General features: G+C 37.7%; 1 protein-coding gene across 1 annotated transcript; it reads left to right on the forward strand.

Annotated features, from left to right (window-relative positions):
- Positions 1-3910: 3910 nt before the first annotated feature.
- On the forward strand, positions 3911-12820 carry LOC104268376 (ras guanyl-releasing protein 3; the record flags this gene model as incomplete). Its single annotated transcript, XM_009866931.1, has 8 exons — positions 3911-4101; positions 5617-5719; positions 6356-6418; positions 7451-7582; positions 8800-8947; positions 11511-11684; positions 12076-12192; positions 12545-12820. Coding segments are annotated over exons 1-8 (1083 nt in total), but the record flags the coding sequence as incomplete, so codon positions are not given.
- Positions 12821-16264: the final 3444 nt, after the last annotated feature.

Raw genomic sequence — 16264 nt, forward strand, 5'->3', positions numbered from 1 at the left:
CTATTGCCCTTCCCAGCATGTGGTGGGTTTCCAGCAAGACTCTGAGAGTCTGTTGTTTCAAGTGACTTGATTAAGAAATGAGAACAGATATCTGTGGAGGACTGCGTGCCTCCTGTGTCCTTAATAGCCTCTCTTAACCACAGTAAAATCAATAGGATTTGTAATTCCATGATAAGGCAAACATTTATTTTTTTACTTTCATTGTAGCGTGCAGTCATTTACTAGCTGTGTGATCTCATTAAGTGAGCAATGTTTTCCTTATACAGCTTTCCTGAATCCTCTTGAAACATCTGGATGGCAATGAGATGTCTCAGAGTTGCATTAGGAAGAACCTGGGGGCAGAGAGTGTATAGGTTATCTTTATTTGCAAGTCCAACTGCACCTTTGGCAATCAGTTTGTTAATAGTAACCGCTTGTTTCAAAGTTCGTAATTATCTGCGTCTATTATTTGCATTACATACATTTATTTTACATTTCATAGTCACATTATTATACATGTATATATACACTATATATATGTATTATTACATATGTGATTTTTCCTATGCTTCTTGTGTTGATCCATTGACTGTCAAAATAAACTTTATTTACATAAATAAATTATATAGTTGTAGTTGAAGTTTAGAGTTTGTATTTTATTTATAAAGTTCATAGCTGTATTTTACTCATCCATCTCTAGAGGTGTCAGTGTAGTTGGATACCATTGTGGCATGATATAGACAAGACGTTTATTGTTCTATTAGAACAGCGCTGCTTAATCACACAAATAATGATGTAATGGTTGTGGTTGTTGGAGTCTGCACTCAAGAGATGTGATATCAGGTTTTGGCTCAGCTGTGGATATGTGGCTTAACCCCAGTCAGCTAGCAGAAATTTTTTTATTTTTCTTTTAGAAGCATGATGATAATAAAACCGTCTAGTGGTCAGATAAGCTGTTTGGGGTTGTGGTACTGTTACATTAGGATCTAGGTATCTACTGGTTAAGTACTTGTCCTGTAATTAAAAATATCCTGCAATTATACATGGTGCATTATTTGTTGATTACTATATGTCTACCTCAATACTATTGCCGACAAGAAAGTAGTCTCCTGCACTGTTATGATGGACGGTAATACTAACAAAACTGAAAAGGCAGATCACATATATTCCCCTCACGCTCACCAGTTTTCAAGGAATAGGCAGAAAATGCAACAGCTTTTCTCAATTCTATTTTTTAAAGAGCTAAGTAAAAAATATTTTGAAGCAGTCAATGAAATATTTGTTTTATTTTTCTCCACTTGGGAAAAAAAAATAAAACCACTAGGTTCGATGAAGTTTGAAGAGCTAGATAGCTGGCTCTGTGAAAGATTTAGCCAGTAATTTAAGCATTTAAGAGAATGATTTGAGGGTAGTCAGAAAGGACAAATATGCTCAGAGTGAGATTCTAGCAGAAGTTAGGGGCCAAAGTACAAAGTTGTGATCTTTAAAAACACTGCTTAGCTGCTGGCTAACTCTCAAAGCAAGTAAACCAAGCAAATGCTCTACTTTGTTATTTCCTTTTAAATACATAAACAGTCTTGGGAAGAACGACTGAACCTAGTGTGACCCTGGCTCATGTGTGGCCTGACCAGCAGGTTACAGAGCCACATATCTCCCTCTATTCTGTCTCTGGTCCACTTCAGAGAAATTAATTTTTTGTGCGACAGCACAGCTTTAGCAGGAAGGGTTGAGGCTGCCCGGCCCAGCCCCAGACATAACTGTTAGGACACCTTCTCTACTCAATGCCAAGCATGGGTTCAAGGCCAAGGACCGTTGTGTGCTCACCTTCTCTTTTTTCCTGGGTGAGTGCTCTGGCTACTTTATGCTGTGTGAAGGAGTAGTTTTCCCCCAATTCATTGCAAACAGGAGTTCTGTTCAATTACTGGGAAAACAGATGCATGTTCCTTCAAGGGGGGTTTCTGCACCACCGAACTTAAATGGAGGAAAGTACTTTCTTCCAGCTAGGAGGAAGGCACAGGCACTGGGGCAGGACTGATGCTTGTGCTTCTCTGCTTGTGTTTGCTTTTGGCTGACCTGGGCTGCTGCAGCATCATGTGCGCACTGACTTGTACAAACTCCCTGTTTGGTGAGCTGTGCTTATTTCCTGCAGGTTCCTTCTCTCAGCTTCAGGGAAAAGTGTGTCATGCCTAAATCCTCTGCTGGATGGGACCACAAAGAACCTGGCTGTAGGCACACATCTAAAACTAATAGTATCTTTGGCTGAATAGTACGTTTCAAAGGTTTTCCAAGCAAAACACTGCTGCATGCTTAGAGCAGCCTGGGACCTGCAGGAACTTTGAAGCTGAGTTTATGGAGAATTATCCAGTGCAGGACACTTTTCCAGGAGCTGAGATGCAATAAGTTGTGCTACTAGAGGGTCTCTGACCAGCCAGCGGTTCCTAAGTGGATCTCAGGTGCAAATGAGAGTTAGCATAGGCCAGCAATGGGCAGTTTGCACATTCCAACTCTGGGAGGTTGAGAGACCTCACTAGTGTAGATTCAGGCTGACCTTTACTAGTTGGCCTTGGCATCTGGGAGCTAGTCTCAGCATGGTCAATTCAGTAGTGTGGAGCTAACCTGAACAAGCAGCATTTTCTCCTCTTTCTGGGAAGTGGCCGTTGTGCCAGGATACGTCAGCCCTGCCTTTTGCTGAGGAAGGAGTATGTTTGCCAGCATCGTGGATGTGAGCTGGCTGCTGGGGGGGCACCAGCAGGGCCAGCAGAGCTACCACTCTCCAGTGTCTGTTGCGTGGCCGGACCACGGTGACATCTGCAGGGCTGCAAGCTCACAGGGACATAGCTGAGAGCACTTTATGCTTATTGTAACAGTGGCATTTGGGACCCAGTCAGGGTGGGTTAGTAAAAAGAGTGAAGGATACCAGACCTATCAGGACTGAATTTGCAGTACGACGTAACTATATATTTTGTATATTTTACAGTACGACATAACTTTATATTTGTGGGTGAATTAAGGCAGCTATACGATTCCTTCATGCTTTGCATGACCAACATAAAAAAGTTACGTACATGCAACAACTCCTAAAAAATAGCTTCCCCAATTACTTCATTGTTTTGCTTCAAGGACTGTTTTAACTCTACTTCTGACTTCTTCTTTTTTTGTAAAAAATTTACTGTGTGTCCTTTGTTATTGTTTGTCACATTTCAACCACTTGCAAGGTATCAGTCAAGAGTGGGGCTTAGTCATAGATAGATGATAAAATGCTGATTTTTTCCTCTAAATATAACCTGAAAAACTATTTCTGAAGACCTGCAACAGAGTATTCTTTGCATATTTCTGGTAAATGGATGTTTTATAATTAAATGCATAGTAGATGTATGGTAATGATTTAGAAGTTTCTGTATGTGTTCACCTTTCTGTGAGTGTTCAGCTGCTGTGGGAAGATTCATTTAGAAAGGCTGTAGGTACTGAAAAATTGCCTCCTATTTTAATGTTTGCTATGAACTTCATTAAACATTTTATGAGATCTGTGCCAATTAAGACCATTAACATTACCATGAAACAGTAACCTTAGGAAAAAAAAAATTATACCTAAAAACATAAAGGCAGGGTTATTAACAAAAAGTGACTTATCAAGTGTAAATAAAATGACCTTAACAAAATGTGCGTCATTGTGCATTCATGCCCTCATTTACCATCTGGTTTCTGTTTTATGACCCTAGCTGTGGATTTATTTTGTCCTAGTGGACAAACAACTGGACGACACTTAAAAACACAAGCTGAAATGTAGGAAAAGCTTATGGCAGCCTTTCACATGCTTTGTATCACGTGGGGAAAAAATAGTTTATAGAAAAGCCGAGTTGACCTGTAATCATTGCATCCTGATAAGTCTTCCATGTAGTCATATGATTGTAATTTCTTTTACTTTCTTCAGATTTTCCTTGAAGTCCAGCTAAGAATGCAACCAACAATAAAGTGAAAAAGCTGTGCAGCTGAAGAACCATCCTTCTACTTGGTGAAAATGTCTCTTATTTTTTGACAACAATTAACGAACAATGGGGTCAAACACACTTGGGAAGGCTGCAACATTAGATGAGCTTTTGAACACTTGTATTGAAATGTTTGGTATGATTTTTCACTTTGCTGTTCTTGAAATTCATCTTATAGTATAAACCTTGCTGCTCTCTGATTTAGCCAGTCTTTCTCTTTACAAACAGCATTTCTGTTTTGTAAAATTTTCCATGTTTCATTTTGGCCCAGAATCACATGGGCCAGAATTTTTATCATTTGCGCACTTTATTAAAATTTCTTAATACAGATAATGCGCAATGGTGGGTAGAGTGGTTTTAAAATTGCTGGCCTTCACTAAGAGAAGTGTTTAGTTGAATTATTTGAAGAGTTATTTCTGGCATTGATCTTTGTCTTGAGTGGTTACACAGGTGCCTTTCTGACCAGTCATCTTTTTGGAAAAGTTTTTCAAATCATTGTGGAATAATTGGCAATAATATGACATAAGTGTCATATAATCGTTTTACACTTATTAAAGTGTGATGTACCAGGTCTGAGGGAAAGAAGTGATCAAATAAACCTTGATCCATACGTTATGATCCGGTGGTCCATAGACCATTAATCATTATATATATCACACTGTGGTCAGATGAGTTTGTGGATGGGCTTAAATGTTTTGAAATGTGGCCTTAATTCACAAAGCTCTCTTGAAATGCAGAAAAGCTTTTGACCGGAAAGAGGTAATAATCTTTTTTTCTCTGTAGTGAGAAACAAGTATCTAAAGGTAAGAGAGATTAAATAATTCAGAGGCAGATCTTGCTGCTGAGTGTAGTGCATCCCCATATATCCATTTCTGTAGACCACTATCAAACCTGTTGTTCCAAAAACCTAATGGGAGCTAGCAGAGCCCGTATGTTTGTCTGTTGGAAATCATACCTGTTCTCCTCGTACACACACTCTTGACAACTGTCATCCCTGTGTGATTCCCATTTCATACATGCATATCGTCTACTACCTTTTAAAAGAGTGCCAGACAGAGGATGATCTAAGATTGCAAATGTTGAGGAGCACTGATAGTCAGCCAGCCTGCCAGGGAATAACTCTTTCTCTAGTTTCAGTGATGTACAAGGGTCTGTACTGCAACTGAAGATGGGACCCTGGGCACAGACTTGAGATGCGCTCCTTTGACATTGACTTCCTTGAGGCAGATCCCTTTTTAACAATCTGATTGTTAACATAAAGCTATAAAGCTTCAATAAAACAAATATTGGAAGTCGTACATAAATCATCTGCCTGCTCTTGTTGTGGACTAAGTTTGGATTTGTTCTTTGGATTACTGGCAGTATCTTTGTATAATGTTTAGCATAGCGCTGTGCATAACTTGTTTTTCTAGCCTGTTATCTAAACTAATTCTTTCTTTCTTTCTTTTTTTTTTTTTTGCCTACCACTACAGTCAAGCAGTAGTTATCACTAAAGGAGCATTTGTGTTCTTTGGTTTTGTTTTCTACCTATTTGGTAGATTATGACCCAGTATCTCCACTTCTGATCCTTTCTCTCTGCCTCCACTTGAAGTGTAAAAGCTCCTCTCTGTTCATTAATAATGTGGTTGACTCACTTGTTTCTCTTTTGCAGATGACAAGGGAAATCAGTGCTCCAGCCATTTGCCAAGAACTTTTCTTTTAATGCATCGGTGGTATTTGCCTTCCACAGAGCTGGCTGGCAAGCTTCTTTCTACATATCCTTTCAATAAGACTTGCAAATTGACATTACAGCTTAAAAGCAGAATGTTTCTGTGACTGCATGTAAAAAATGCATCAATTAATTAGTGATAAACAAGGTTTAGGGGTAAGATTTTTTCAGCCTAAAAGGTAGAAGTCTATAAGCTTCTTTCTGCTATTGGTTGTGAACTTTTTCCATATTGTACAAGTTTTCTTAGTCAAACTTTGAATTAACCTTGAATAAATGGAAACATATTGCCAAGATAACTTTTCAGATATGTAATGGCAGGCTGACCTTGAACTAGTATGAACTTTCAGTGGTAGCTAAGCACCTACATGTCGTTTATACCTCTTAAAGACTTCGGTAATCGGAAGTATTATTGCATTTGATTAGCCAAAGCTGTCAAGAAACAGTTCTCCAGAATATTCAGAATAGTATATTTGAGGCATGTTTGCTAGGGCAAAAAGCAAAGCGGCAGCTGGAAAATGGTAAAAGATGCTGTGAAAGTGAATGAAATATTAGAGCATACTGTAGTTATCTCTGGAAGAAAAGGTTGATATTTTTTATTTAGCTTGTCTAGTGTCAGAGTATTCTGTGGATAAAACCAACGTTATTGGATCAAGGCACACAAAACTTTCTTTAACTAGCATACGTATAGAGATGCCAATGGGGAGAACTGCAACGAATTCAGATTAAAAATCTGCTATTTCATGAGGTAAACATGCTTCTGATCCTCTAGCATTTTGGTTTTGTGCTTCTGTGGATCCTATACAGTGTCATTTCTTTTTGTAAAGATTAAACCCTGGAAATACTAAGTTTATATTTTACCTTTTTTTTCTACCTTGATTTCCCATCCACAGTGAAGGGTGAATTTCTGTGCTTTGAAAACAGTTAAGTTGAGTCTTCCAGCTTTTAAGACACTTAAGTGTATTGACCTAAAATGCTGATTGAAAACTTACCTGGCGTTTGAATGTGACATCTCACAGAGAGACTAGTTCAGTGCCCCACAGAAGAAAGATATATTCTGCTTCAAGATGTAATCTAGTGTGGTAGAGGAAGATTATCTCTGGGCTGTTGGCTTCTGTTCACACAATCCCTTCATGATTTATGGCGACAGGAGTGCATTAGTGATGCCAAAGGTATTACCAGATGAGTATGTTCTGACCCATGCACTGTCTCTGACCTTGCCTCTGTGGGAAAGCTTTCATGTGTTAGGCTGTGCTTGTGTAGGAACATCTCTCTGTAAAACAGAAAGTACGAATTTTTAAGCTAACATGATATAACCCACTTCCCTCAAACAAATGGGTTTTCGTTCTTCCTCTGGACTAAATTATATCACTGTGAAGAAAGGGAGGGAGGTATTGAAAGCAGGACTGATAAAGTCTTTTCCTTATCCCCTTAAAAAACAGAGGAGACATCTTGTTTACATGGTTATCATGGTAGAACTGCCACTCAAATTTTCATTTTCATTGGAAAATCACTTTAATTTTGCATTTCAATAGAATGCCACTATGTCATGCTGTGGCGAGTTAACCAAAGGAAATTATACGATAAAGTGGCTTTTGGCACTTCAGTATTACAGATAATCACAGCAGCAGCAACACAATCCACCCTCTCTGCCCAAAAGCCATTGGGTCTGAAATATTTGCAAGTTGTATTGAATAAAATGTGAGTGTATATATATGCAACCACTAGATGTTACACCTGAATCCCCTGGCATCTCTGACCCGCTGTCTGTGGATTTCAGATACTGGATTTTGGAATTTCCTGCGGAGTTTAACTTGGATCTTGGGCTGATTCGTTTGACTGAAGAATTTCGAGAAGTAGCCAGCCAGCTGGGATATGAGGATCACATCCATTTCATTGATATATCCAGCATGTAAGGATGTTACAAGCTTCAACATCTTTGTCTAAGTAACAGCAGAATTCTAATTTTGTGCAAAATATAAAAACATCAAGGGCCATCTTGATCTTGACCAAGCAAAAAAGCAGTTACAAAAGGATTGTATTTTCTTCTAAATACAAAGTTAGCAAAAAGTTGGAATTCTAGTTGTAGTGTTCTGGTTGTAGGTTCACAGTGAAGAGAAGATTCTTATCTGTAGGTTGGTTTTTAATATAAATGAGAAATGAGTAATTTTTCTGAAAAAGCTAATGCCAATTAAGTGATTAATATTACTTTTTTCCTATTTTTTTCATACAGAATGACAAGCAATGCAGTGACTAGCATGTGTAAATCTTCTCAGGGAATCTTTTTCATTCTCTCATCAGTAATCTGTTGTGGTTTTTTTCTAGTGGCTTTCTATGTACTTCTTTGCTGTGATTTAACTGGATAATCTTTAACATTTATATTTTTAGTTTCATTGCACCACAATGATTACACTATTATTTCTTTGACACACTGAAATGAAAGTTACCTTTTAAACATCACCAGATAGGCTCTTGTATTTCACCTCATATTGTAGATTTTCTTTCAAAATATATCATATGCATAATGACTTTTTCTTACTTACAAATGCCATAGTAACCTGGAAGAACAGCATTACTAATCTCAGTGAAGTTTGCAAGATTTCCTTCAAGAGCCGTACCAGTGAAATCACATGAATGTTTACTCTTAAGTCTTCATTTAAAAATATGTTAGCAACCTCTTTCTGCTCTCTGAAGTGCTTTTAGTGTGTATGGGTAAGAATTACTCCATTGCTTGCAAGCAAATGATTTGCCTTTTTGTCTACCCACTTCTATTTTGTTAAGTTTGATTTTTTTTTTTGTGCTGTTCCATTATTTCAGAGACCTGTGGTCTTACAGAGTAAAAATTGATGTTGTTCAAGTCTATTTTTATACTGTATCAAAATTTGATTTGCCTTGTATTCCCAATGCATTTTTTAATTATGGCTTCTTGTATCATAGAGAAGAATACATTGTAATTTTGTTCTGACAAAAACTTGCTATTATTTATCATTTGCAGTAGCACCTCTGAAACTCTTCTATTATGCATCTGAACAGGTCTTTGACTGTTTATTGTGTGCTGAATGTCACAGATCAGAAAACTCATGATGTGTACCAAACAGAAATGAGAATTTTACCTATTTTCTGTTGCAGTCCTTCCTATGACTGGATGAGAAGAGTTACACAGAGGAAGAGGATTTCCAAGAAAGGAAAAGCCTGTCTGCTGTTTGACCATTTGGAGCCCATTGAGCTAGCTGAACATCTCACTTTTCTGGAGCATAAATCTTTCAGGAGAATTTCTGTAAGAAGCCTACAGCTTTGTCACTTAGAGTTAGGAGCTTGTCCTTAAAGAGTGTTCATATGGTCTAACAATTATGACCTTTTTCCTTTGACGTTCAGTGTAGTAAATCTCTATAATCCTTCATATGATGTGCATAGGCTGTGGCTGCACCAGCACTTCCCTGATCTTTTTCATGATTGATGTTTTTAGTGACAGAAGTTAAGTTCGTGGAGAAATCGTGGGCAAAAGTTACTGCTAAAAGCTACTGCAGCCAAGTATTGCAGCCCTTGTTTGAACTAATATTGTTCAAAATCTTTTTTTTTTCTCTCCAAGAAAGAGAGAGTCTTTACAATGAATTATATTTCCAGACTGAAATATATGTAGTCCTTCTGTTGTCTGTCTTCACTCCCAAATACTTATTCGGAAACTGTCATTTCTTCTGTCAACTTAGGATCAGATACTAACTGAAGGGATCTCTGGAGGCCTTTAAGCCAAACCCCTGCCTAAGCAGAGTCAGCTCTGAGATAGATTATATTCCTCAGAGATTTAGCCTGTTGTGTCTTGAAAACCTGCAAGAAGAGAGACAGCACAAGTTCTCTTTCCTCCTCCCGTATTGGCACTGAGGAAAATTCAGATACAGTTGCTTCTTTCACACAGGATTGTACATGAACAAGAGGCAAAAATAGACCAAAATGCAAGTAGAAGCTAAAGCAGAACAAATGAGTAACCTAAATGCTAAAATAAATACTAATTTTTGCTGTCAAATATCCATACGAAAATGTCACATAATGCCACTGTATCTTGTGGTAAATAGAAGCAATCAGTTCTCAAGATGACAAGTTCCTTTCAGCAATAAAAAAAAAGATGTCTTTTTTAAAGTGTTTAGGAGCATGAAAGAAGTCAAACTCAAAAACTAAGAAAATATATGAGGGGTTTTGTTTGTTTCAAGAGAGGAAGGAAAAAGAGATCAATGAGGAGCTGAGACCAGTCTAAATAGAATCACATGTGATGTCATTTAATAGTGTTCAAATGTTTATTACTCTAGACTTCAAATCGTAGGAAAACACCCTACCACAACCTCTGCAATGCTCACCTCAAAGGAGAGAGGGACAAGAAAATAAGGATGGGAGTTATAGAAACAAAACTCAGACCTGCGATAAATTTTCTTTTTTCCTTGCTGTTTCTAATTTGTCTGTTAAATCTTTGGCTTGAATTTTGCTAACTCAGATGTTTCTTTGCAACCAGTTAGAGTTAATTAATCTTATACCAAGACATAATGCAATATAGAACTTTGAAAGATGCACTACTTGTTTATGAGTCTGGTAACTAAAAGCTGTAAGAATAGTACATTTCCAGGAAATAAGGTGAAGGTCACACCTCAGAACAGAGGTTGAAACACAAGACCAGTTTCACTAATCTAATGTAAAGAAAGTTGACAACCACTACAGAGAAACAACTAACAGTTATTTTAAGATGTCAATGACAACAGGTAGTTTGCTGTAAACTGTTCAGAAATGTAAGATTGCCACCTGTTTCTTCAAGGTAGATGAAAATGTTATCTCAAAGTTATGTAGTTGTAAAATTGATTAGTCTGAATCCTGTGTTTGGTTTCACCTATTTTAAAAAATGTGAGGGATAAGGAAAGTCAGGGTTAACTATAACAGAAAAAAATTAAAAGTATCTCAACACTGAGACAATGTTTTTCTGCAGCTCTGAGATAAGCATCTGCCATGTAAGAGCATATGCCATCATATGGTCTTCTAGCAGGCAATTTTTGATCAGCCAAGACCAAGAAACCTGTGCTGCCTGACAGTACTACCATCTCCCTGCACAACCTGAAGTTATGACATAAGCTTCTGAAAATCCATCTTAAAGAGATAGCTGAAAAATATTTTCCAAACATTTAGGGAAGTGTAATTCTGGAGAATGGTAGCTCTTCCATGAGCATACAGGGACTGAACAGTAACATTAAAGGAAGTGAGATTTAGCATAAGTATCTCCTTGTGCTACAGATTATTTTTTTTTCTACATAGGAGGAAGAAAATGGGTGCAGAGGTAGCTTCTTGGGATGCAGTTCAAGCTCTTGTGAATAGTTACAGAGCTCCTACTGATTTCATCAGGGCCGAAATTTCCCTCTTTACATCAACAATGCAGTTGGTCAGGATATTGGAGTGGGATGAAAGTTCTTATTTATATGCTTCTTGCTTGTAGTTCCTGTAGAGTATCACGCCCTGAGGACATCAAGTAAAACTACACAGAATAAAATGTTGTAAGTGTTGAATAAATTATGGGGAAGACGATTCCATGGAAGTAATAATCACGCTCATCATGCATGCTGCTGTGTGCATGACACAAAACCACTAAAGTTTTAATTTGACATTTAAGTAATAAAAAACCCAACAAAACCAGCAAAATTTTAAGGAAGAACTGATGAGCAAAAGGGTCTGCTGACTCTGAGTCTCAGTCACTTTCTACGTAAGAAGAACTTTAAAAGGAGAAAATTATCAAGCTTCAATTTGATTCTGAAGTCATCTACCATTTTACTGAACTTTTACTGAACTTTTTACTGCCTTTCTTCTGTTAGTTCACAGACTACCAAAGCTATGTGATCCATGGCTGCTTGGAGAACAATCCTACTTTGGAGAGATCTATTGCTTTATTTAATGGTATTTCCAAATGGGTCCAGCTCATGGTTCTCAGCAAGCCAACACCCCAGCAAAGGGCAGAAGTAATCACAAAATTTATTAATGTTGCACAGGTAAGTCTTGCATATGAGTCTTTTTCCTCCAGTATAAAGTCATAATACAATAGAGATTTCAGTAAACAAATTAACTGGATGCTTTTTGAACTGTTTCCTCAGTGAGTAGCCTGTTCAACATCAATGCAGGTTATTTGTTCCAGTGTGATATGACTGTATTTTTTAACTAGCAAACATAACTATAAAATACTTTTCCTTTGTTATATTCTAGCTGACAACTGTCACTATTGTTTGTTTCTTGTGGAGCTAAATGCTGAACCATTCTGTTGTGTCCTGGTTTAGTGATTTAGCAGTGATAGATTGTCTCCTTTCACTAGTTTTGTGTGACACTGGAGAGCTGCCACATATATTTCCTTGATTTTTAATTATGCATGATCAACCTCTCCTGCAGAAGCTCCTTCAACTGCAGAACTTCAACACACTGATGGCAGTTGTGGGAGGCCTAAGCCACAGCTCTATTTCTCGGCTGAAAGAGACTCATTCTCATCTGACTTCAGAAGTCACAAAGGTATGGCGGGCTCCAGAATATAGATATACTGAGCACAACGTCATCTCTTTGAGGTCTGACAAGTTCTGTAGAGCAGGTATCTCACCAGCGTGATACTTGGATCATGGCACAGCATCCTAAAAGGCACTTTGATTGCATTCCTCTTGGTGGAGAAGGATCAGCTCATGGACATCCTCTACTTGATTGCCTATGCCAACAACACTGTCAACAATTAACAGCTAGCAATTAACATTTAGCAGTTAACTGGCAGTTAACACTGTCAACACCCTGACATGCATTGTGCTTATTTAAAACAGATTAATTAAATGCTATGAATGCTTTCACACAGACTTTCTTCTCTGCCTATTTGTAGGACTGGAATGAAATGACAGAGTTGGTCTCCTCCAATGGAAACTACTGCAACTACCGCAAGGCTTTTTCTGACTGTGTTGGCTTCAAAATTCCTATTTTAGGAGTTCATTTGAAAGACTTGATTGCTGTCCATGTCATTTTCCCTGACTGGATAGATGAGAACAAAGTTAACATAGTGAAAATGCAGCAGCTTTCCATCACCTTGACTGAACTAGTTTCCCTGCAAACTGCCTCTCATCATTTAGAGCCTAATATGGATTTAATCAACCTCCTAACTGTAAGTACTGAGCATGTTTCAATTCAATTATTCAGATGTTGAGTATCAGCAGGAATATTCATATATGTAAAGATAAGCACAGTTATCCCAGTTTTGTAAAACAAAAGGGAGAGAATACAAAACATAAACAATATCACGTAAGATGTGAATAATTTCAAAGAAAGTTTCATTGCTATAGTATGTGATGGCTAGAAGCAGCAATAGGATAGTTATCAACTAATTGTTTTAAGGATAACAGAAGGAGGGCTGTATTTGCACTAGGCAAAGTAAAAACTAAGTTCTGACTGCTTAGAATTGAGGGTTATGTCTCCTGTGCAAAGGTCGGGTGGCATGCTGACATGGATGCACAAGTGAAATTCCAATTTGGCTGACACTTTGTTATTGCTCACCTGTGCTTTGTGTGTGACACAGTACTCTTCCTATGCTTTTGAATGGTGTTAAAGATTCCCCACAACCACTGTTCTTTCATTTCCTCTTCCCCCTTGTCAGTGGATACATTTGAGAAGGTCTGAAATCTGCACACACAAATTATAGTTAAGGATTTGAATGTCCAATTTCAAATCTAAGGAAAGTGAGATTTCAAAAACAGTGAATGAAATATTTCTAAAAAAATAAAAATTAAAAAAGACTGCACAGACAATGCTAAAACGAATTAATGTTCAGTGGTTTTTTAATATGAGGACAAGGACTGTCATTTTAATAAATACTATATTTTATTTCAAAACATATTGAAGCGTGGAACCTGAACCACCAGTCCAAATCCTGTTTCTACTGAAATTTAGTCATTCTGTCATTGGTCTTGACTGCAGCAGTATTTGCCATAATGTCAGTTTGTTCAGGTCATGGGCAAAAAACAGTGTCTTAGAATTAAAGATAAAATCTGTGAAACCTGAATAAAAAGAATGTTGTTGTTTCTATAAACTAGTTGATGTTGCTAGCAAATAAAAGCCTCTGAAAGAGAATCTGTTTGCTCTCCTTAAATTAATAGAATTCTTTAAAATATAAACTTAGAAATAATCAATGTCTGTGTGTAACTAGGGCAGATTTCAGGATTTTTCTAGTGCTTATTTTGTTGCATAGCATGAGCTTCTCAGAATTTATTCCCTGGTGAGGTGCGAATGAAATTCCATTTTTTTTTTCTCAATCACATCACAGACTTATTGTGACTCTCATTACCTACCTTGTTCTAGGTAAATGCATTACCTGGAGGGCTACTGGGCACGAGCTTTGAATTTTTTCCTTTCATGCTTTACTTTGAAATGCTCAAAAATGTGCATGTCTAGAAGTTAAGCAGATGTTGTAGTTTGTGGTGGGATCATGTTGGGACTGATCGGGTGTAGGAGTTTACACTATGGAGGCTGACAAATAGGAGCCTGAGTCTGAGGCAGCCAAGACAGTGTGGATATACCTGTGGCCTCACTGTAATGAGGAATGGGAAAGCTTGGGGGAACAAGAAAACCTTCTTCTATTGCACTTTGTATGGAGTAATCTGGGAATAAGTCCTAATCGTGGTTAGTGGGACAGGGAGAAGGGACTGTGTATTGCCCACTGCTACATCCACCTAATTAAAATATTAGGCTATAATGGCAGGTATTTATTACCTTCTTTTGTTCTGATAGAGATTGAGAGTCTCTTTCTTACCTCATGCCACTCTTTCACTCCCTACCGGTTTCTGAAAGTTCATAGTTTCTTACAAGCTTGACTGTGAGTAGGGGGAAGTGGAACCTCGGGTTTTAGAGAACTGAGCAGTAAGAAACTGAGCCCAAAAGGGCAGAAATTAGACAATGTGAAGCAAGAGATGGAAGCTGAACCACTGCTGCTGACATTTTCTCGAGCTGTTCTTTTCTGGGTGACAGCCTGTTTTCCAAAAGGGGCAGTAAGATTCACGTTTTTCTAAGACCTTGCAGGTTCATTCCTATCATTCCCATCATCCCATTACCAGTGTCAATTTATATATTTTACCTGTTTTTCCATTTTTAAAATATTTTCTTTTTTTTGTTTTTAGCAAAATGGTACAGATTTTATTTACATAATGTTTCATTCAGTATATTTTGTTTACCAGAAGTAATTGAATACATAACAAGTACTTATTTGCTTACTATGCTCTGATGTATTATTTCGTAATATAACTGTTGATTTTTGGTTTACAGTTGAGCCAATCTGATTCTAGATAAATGAAGTTGCACGATGCAGTGTAGATTCCAGACCTGACCATGGGTTAAAGCTTGTGCTGCTTTTTACCTGCTAAAATGATTCCATGGTGATACCTTTCAGTAATGATGGAGATAGCCATAGGTATCCTAGCTACACAGATGCAGGTATCCTAAAACCTTTTGAGGGTAATTTTGTCTTCATAGTAATCACTGGGAGTGTAGTTGTGAGTCAAGTAGAATTGATAGTGTTGCAGTTTTCATGTAAGATGGTGACTCCTGGAAAAACAAAATTTCTACAAAGGATTCCTGGACCTGAATTTTGGCACATCTCGTAATATTATGAATGAGTATGAATATTTTGAATATTCTCACTTTTCTTCCAATATTTAAATTTTGTCTTCATTTGTATGTATGAACACATTACAGTAATTGTTTGGGGCTTTTTTACAGTGGTCTCTTAAATAGTAATAATGAACATATATAGTAGATGAAATGTTTTTGTCAATCTTTTTTGTTAATAAGTAAGTTTTAAATTATAGGCTGGGGTCAGAGAAAGAAGAAAGCTAGGACTGAAGCACAAAGCTGACAAGGACTGACTAAAAATAGTTGACCTTGCTACCTGCAAATGGTCTTTTAGCAGATTTAAACTCCCTTGCTGCCGAAGTCATCCTTGGTTTTCAGAACCTGAAGAAATGACTATTTTATTTATTGCTACGTCTTCCCTTTCTAATGTAAACTATAAAAATATTCATCTTAACTAACTTAGAGAAACTCCCTTTCAAAACTAGTAAATGTGTATAAACATGTAGAGTGCTTTTCATTTGCGCGTGAATCAGCTGACCCAACTATTTACTCACTTCTGCTGTTTCCCATTAGGCTGTTTCTATCCAGGCAGGCTTTTAGTGTTTTGTCCTGATAAGCAATGTGTAAATCTCCTGCCTGGCCTCTGTCCCTTGTGGTATTGCCTTTTACACCTCACTCAGAGAGCGCTAACAGCCTGGCTTGTGCTTGCTTGACAAGTAAATCACTGGGTGCCGGTTTGCTAGTCCAACAACTTGCACAAAAAGATAAAATGGGTATTTCATGGACTAAGTGCCTCAATCTTTCTTTACTCAGTGGTGGAGCGCTATCTGCTCTGGGGGAGCTGATGCCTTTCAAGTGGTTTGGAAATGCTGGTGTTTGGGAACACTGCGTTAAGAGCTATGAAGTGATAGTTTGGCTTAAAAGCCAGGGCAAAGAGCTTGGTAGTAAACTCCAAGCCACCTGGTCAAGGGTCTCCACAGGGATTTTT

The sequence above is a fragment of the Apaloderma vittatum genome, unplaced genomic scaffold (assembly GCF_000703405.1).
Source record: "Apaloderma vittatum isolate BGI_N311 unplaced genomic scaffold, ASM70340v1 scaffold43383, whole genome shotgun sequence".
Taxonomy (NCBI): Eukaryota; Metazoa; Chordata; class Aves; order Trogoniformes; family Trogonidae; genus Apaloderma; species Apaloderma vittatum.